This window comes from Tasmannia lanceolata, unplaced genomic scaffold (assembly GCF_043159265.1).
Source record: "Tasmannia lanceolata isolate RefF3 unplaced genomic scaffold, GAP_Taslan_0.1 ptg000007l, whole genome shotgun sequence".
In the NCBI taxonomy this organism is placed as follows: Eukaryota; Viridiplantae; Streptophyta; class Magnoliopsida; order Canellales; family Winteraceae; genus Tasmannia; species Tasmannia lanceolata.
The window spans coordinates 19578284-19584385 of NW_027518684.1; the positions used below are offsets into that span (position 1 = coordinate 19578284).

Here is a 6102-nt window from a genome sequence, read left to right on the forward strand (position 1 = left end):
AGACTGGAAAAAAGAAGAAGGAAACAAAAAACTCCACCCAAAATATGATTGATTTTTTTTCTTGTTTGTAGCAACTTTTCGCTCTCGACTAATTTCCTTCCCTCTCAAGTCTCTCCTCCCCACCCTATCCCTCTCTTTCAGATTTTGATTTTTTTTTTCATGATAAACCGGTGTGTCCAAATGGAGATGATGGTGAAGTGCCTAAAAACCAGGAATCAAAAAACAGGAAACTAGTTTCTCCAAGTGATGAGAAGTTACAAAATCGGTTCCACTTTTTCATGTTTTTAGTAAAAAAATAAAAAATAAGAAATCCTGGCAACTAGAAATGCCCTTAGTTTCCAAACAGAATCAGTGTTTTTTTCTCCTTTTAATTCCACTTCGGTGTCACTTCTGCCCCCCAATGATTCTATTCATTTTTTGAACCAAACTCAGAATAAAATAGGAAGCGGATTCCAGCATCTCATATTTTAATGATCCAAACCATTCATATGTTATTCACAAAAATTATATACTGGCCTACCTGCGAAGTCCCATGAAGGGCATGTGAAGTCAAATGTACCGCCCTTGATATTTGATACATTAGTTACTTAAAAAGTGGGCTGTTGTTGGATCAAATATTACCGCAGGCATGGTGCATCTAGGTCGGGCACCATAAAAAACTCATGTTATCTATTGTAAATGGGTAATGCCCTAATATTATCCATTGGACGGACGATCCTAACTATTAATTATTGTAGGCTGTAAAATGGATGGCTGAGGAAGTGAAAATCCGAGTGGAAAAAATATAAACAAAAATCTAAAGGTTTGGATTATCAGATGCATAAGATATTTAGTCTAAGTCACATTCATCCAGCCCCACTGCCCCAGCTTACGTACCTTTGTATGTTTCATACGGGCCCCACACGTGGGACCAGAGAGTGAAAAGCACGTAAAACCAGCTAGGCATCTGCGAACTGCATCGATGTCATGCTGGAAAACAACTGGCCAGCCTGTGAAGAGAAATTTCATTACTGGAGGGCACTTCCGTAAATTTATTCTTTAATCAGAGCAGTTTCAACTTTCAAAGTTAGTAATCCATCATAATCTTCACTTTACACATGGATATTGTATTCATATGTGTATGCATTTATAACCGCCCATATGTAGATCATCGTGAGGGGACCCACATGGCCAATTTGTAAGATTAAGGGAAACAGAAATCTACACTTTAGCCTGTACATCTCTGAACAAGATCTTATAGATTGAAGGGTTAGGATCGTTCGATCAAGGTGCAACCAACAAAATGGGCTGGTCTTATGTGGCTGGCCAAATCAAAGGATCAAATGGGCCCCACAAGATGTCTAGGAATGCTTCATTCTAATGGGTTCCACCATTGATTGATCCCAACCGTTCGTCTAAGAGGCCCTCTTTGGATCTTCTATGGGCTAAAAATCTAGCCAATCTAAAAGAAATTTACACAGCATTATTAGATGTTTCAGTTTCATGACTGGCTTGATCTAAAGCAAGGTCTCTCAAATGGACGGTTTAGATCAATCACCTGTGGGGGACCTACTATGCATTAGCGGGTACGTCACATTATATTACAACAAGGACGTTTAGAAAAGGGGACGGCCTGTAGGATGATTCGCGCACCTTTTGGCTTTTTAAGGTTAAAGTTTGTGGCAACTTTAACGCTTGTTTTACCCATTAAAAAAAAAACTTTAACGCTTTTAACGATATAGGGGAGCGAATTATCCTACAGGGGTGCGAAGTTATCATCTTCATTAGAAAAGATCTGACATATGAGGGCTACCAAGTTTGATACTCCAAAGACTACTAAACTCCGCCTCATTGAGAGAACTACGGTTTGCAATTGCATTTCATTTCAATTTTCAAAATTGAAACTCCCACTAAAACAAGACGGCCGTTACCCAACGCCGTTAAACCTAACCCTTCTCTGCCCCTCTCACCAAACGGCAAATGGGACCGTTACGTTCACGCTATAAATACCCATCCTCTCTCTTTCTCACCTATTTTCCCCTTCTTGTGCCCTAATTCTCTCCTCTGTTCTTCCATCTCCATAAACCAGATCTCCTTCATCTCACGCTTGTAACTCCAGATATCGACCAGATCTCCTTCTTCTCCATCGATTCCTCTTCATTTCAACCCTAATTTCTTCTTCTCCATCGATTTCTCCACATTTCAACCCTAGTTTCTTCTTCTCCATCGATTTTTTCAACATTTAAACCCTAGATCTAGCGAAAATGCGTGAGATCTTGCATATCCAGGGCGGCCAGTGCGGGAACCAGATCGGAGCTAAGTTTTGGGAGGTGATCTGTGCCGAGCATGGCATAGATGCAACAGGGAGATACCATGGAGACTCAGATCTGCAACTTGAGAGGCTTAATGTCTACTATAATGAGGCGAGTTGTGGGAGATTTGTTCCCCGTGCCGTTCTGATGGATCTTGAACCTGGAACGATGGATAGCGTTAGATCTGGGCCGTTCGGTCAGATCTTTAGGCCTGATAACTTTGTTTTTGGGCAATCTGGTGCCGGAAATAACTGGGCGAAGGGACACTATACGGAAGGAGCGGAACTCATTGATTCGGTTCTTGATGTGGTGAGAAAGGAGGCTGAGAACTGCGATTGTCTGCAAGGTAAAATTTCTGTGTGTGTGTGTGTGTTGAATGTTTTGTTTCTTTTTCCAGTCTTTATATTGTTATGAGTTTTTATGATTATATTTCTGTTTTGGATTGATGTTTTGTGGATAGATCTCGTTTTATTCATTTCTGCAATTTATTGTTATGTTTTTCTTTTTCTTGAAATTCTTTCTCAATCTCTGTAGTTTTTCTTTGTTTGCATATTTGTTTGTTTGTTCTGGTTTTGATGCTTTTATTTCTGTTTCAAATTGAATTTTTGTGTAGATCTTGTTTATTCGTTCTAGCGATTTTTTTCTCGTTTAAATACTTTCCCCAATCTCTCTCTCTCTCTCTCTCTATAATATTTCTCTCTCCGTACTGTATTTATTGCCACTGCTGTTCTTCTTTAATTTTCTGGTGCTTCTAGTGTCATGCATTTCCTATTTTCTGTCAATCTTTAATCTTTATTTTCATTAAATGGCTTGGGTTGTTCCTTTCCCTCTCTTATCCATCGATTATGTGATGGATCTTTTTCTTCTTCTTTCAGATGCAATTGAACTATTTTTTTTCTTGATTTCCCCCTGTATCTGTTGTTTCTGCATTTTTTCTTGCAAATTTCTATGTTATTTTCCCTATTTGTCTATTCTTTAATGATGAAATTATTCTTAATTTTCATTTGCTTCATTTTTCCTGTTCTGTATTTTCTCTTCTTACTTTTTCTCTCCCTTGCAGGATTCCAGGTCTGCCACTCTCTAGGAGGCGGAACGGGTTCTGGTATGGGAACTCTGCTGATCTCCAAGATCAGGGAAGAGTACCCTGATCGAATGATGCTCACCTTCTCCGTTTTCCCTTCGCCCAAAGTGTCTGACACGGTGGTTGAGCCTTACAACGCAACTCTCTCAGTCCACCAGCTCGTAGAAAACGCCGATGAGTGCATGGTCTTGGACAACGAAGCCCTTTATGACATCTGCTTCAGAACCCTAAAACTGACCACGCCTAGCTGTAAGCATCTCTTTCTCACTCACTCTCTCTCTCTCGCTCTCTGACTAATCTAGGGTTTCATCAACGAAGATGCCAGCTGTTCTGTTTTCTTTGTTTACTACTCCTTTCGAAATGACCATACTATCCACTCCTCCTTCGTTATTGGCTTGATTGGCGTGGGCAATACGGTAATCTAAAATGGGTTTAATCATTTTAAAAGTGACAATGGTCTTTCCTCCTTGACGTGATGCGGGGACGACCTGTTTCCCAGCTGTATACAACATCGCCTGGCGAATATCCGTTTTAGTCGTTCGAATATCACCATGTTAAATGACCAAAATGCCGCTTTTTTGTTTTTTAAGCAACCGCGATTTTTACTGTAACCAGTGTGGATATTTTAGGCACATATCCTGTGAACATTATAGAATAATCGTTTGTCGTTATCGAAGTCCTCTCTTTAAACTTTTTTGCTCGTTGATTGGAGCTGTTTTTTCGTCCGTCACGTGATCTTTTTGTTGAGAACAGCCTTGTGGTCACGTGATAATTCAGATGTTTATTTATTGGAAATGATACATTCGGCCCTTTCTTAAATGGGACATCCCCTTTTAGTGTAAAAGAATTGTTTGTAAATGCAGTAGAGGGGAGGGGTTGCCCCAAGTAGAAACAGGGTCGAATATATCACTCCTTTATTTACCCCCTTCTTTCTCTTTTCATCGCTGTGTCGGAAATTGCATGTGATGGGTGCATTTATTCTCCCTCACTCACGACAACTTTCAAAAGGAAAATGTGTCATTTTTTCTTTTCGGCACCACGAGAAGTCACGTGTCTCATGGCTCCGTCTTCCTTGTAAGCAGTATGCACACGGCTCAATTTAGCAAACCTATGTTCAAACATGCTAACTTACTCTCTTCTCCCTCCGTTATATGCACCATTCACACACGGCTCAATGTAGCAAGCATCTGTGAAACAAGCTCACTTCTGCCTCATTCCCTCTTTTATATGCACCATGCACACACGGCTCAATATAGCCAACCAATATGAAAAGCATGCTAACTTACTCTCATCTTCCTCCTTCCCTCAGTTGGTGACCTCAACCATCTGATCTCTGCAACAATGAGCGGTGTGACCTGCTGCCTCCGATTCCCAGGCCAGCTCAACTCGGACCTCCGAAAGCTTGCCGTCAATCTCATCCCCTTCCCCCGCCTCCACTTCTTCATGGTGGGCTTTGCCCCCCTCACCTCCCGCGGCTCCCAGCAGTACCGCGCCCTCACTGTCCCAGAACTCACCCAACAAATGTGGGACTCCAAGAACATGATGTGCGCCGCAGACCCCCGCCACGGGCGCTACCTCACCGCCTCCGCCATGTTCCGAGGCAAGATGAGCACCAAAGAGGTTGACGAACAAATGATCAATGTACAGAACAAGAACTCTTCCTACTTCGTAGAGTGGATACCCAACAATGTTAAGTCTACTGTGTGTGATATTCCTCCTACCGGTTTGAAAATGGCTTCGACGTTTATTGGGAATTCGACTTCGATTCAGGAGATGTTTCGGAGGGTTAGTGAGCAGTTTACAGCTATGTTTAGGAGGAAGGCTTTCTTGCATTGGTATACTGGGGAAGGGATGGATGAGATGGAGTTTACTGAGGCTGAGAGTAATATGAATGATCTTGTTTCTGAGTATCAGCAGTACCAGGATGCCACTGCAGATGAGGAGGGAGAGTACGAGGAGGAAGAAGATGATGCTCAGGAGGCTTGAGGTAGTTGATATGTTGTCTGGTTTGGTGGCCTAGTTCGTTTGAGGCTTTCGTTTTATACTTTTGATTGGCTCATTCTGCGTTTGTTTGTCTTTGACGTTTTGCAATAGCCTGTTGCTTTATTTTGTGTGCTCCTTTTGTTTTTGGTCCTTTGCTCTGTTGTTCTACACTTTTCACTCCCGTTTTGGTATTACTGAATATTTGGTTAGGGGTTTGTCTTTATCCTTTCTTGTTTGTGCATGGTTGTTTTTTCTTGTGGGTTTTGTTCTGCCAGGTACTCCTAAAAAGTAAGTCTGTGGTTGTTCTTTCCAGCGACAGCTTGCCACGAAAAGGGCTAAGCCAGTCAGTCGTTTTGAGTGTGTACTTTGCAACTCTCGCGCCTCAAAATGTTTTGGTTTTGCTCTCTCCCCTCCCCTTAGTTTGGAGAATGAGAAGCATAGACTTAGTTTTTGTTGGAAGAGAACCCTAATAGATGTTTTAAACACTTAGCATTCGGTGAGGGTGTTATAATTTGAGTGCCCCTTGGCTAATTGGATGTTGATGTGGTCTCATTTGAGCCTAAATGTAGCATCGTTTGAAATCTGACCTAAATTCTTGCTACCTAAGCTAAATATTTCATTGAAATTGGACGCTCATTTTATTTTAGATAAAAGTAATGCAAGGGGAACAGGTTTAACAATCGAGAGGGAACTGAACAAATCACTTGTTCTTTTGTGTTAGGAAATTAACCAAAAAGGTGATTTTAT

The 6102-nt window shown here is 41.4% G+C and overlaps 1 protein-coding gene across 1 annotated transcript; it reads left to right on the plus strand.

The window, feature by feature from the left end:
- The first annotated feature begins 2006 nt into the window (after nucleotides 1-2006).
- On the plus strand, nucleotides 2007-5578 carry LOC143882222 (tubulin beta-2 chain). Its single transcript, XM_077385709.1, has 3 exons — nucleotides 2007-2637; nucleotides 3352-3621; nucleotides 4682-5578. The coding sequence occupies exons 1-3, from the start codon at nucleotides 2244-2246 to the stop codon at nucleotides 5356-5358; spliced, it is 1341 nt and encodes a 446-aa protein (XP_077241824.1). The 5' UTR covers nucleotides 2007-2243; the 3' UTR covers nucleotides 5359-5578.
- Nucleotides 5579-6102: the final 524 nt, after the last annotated feature.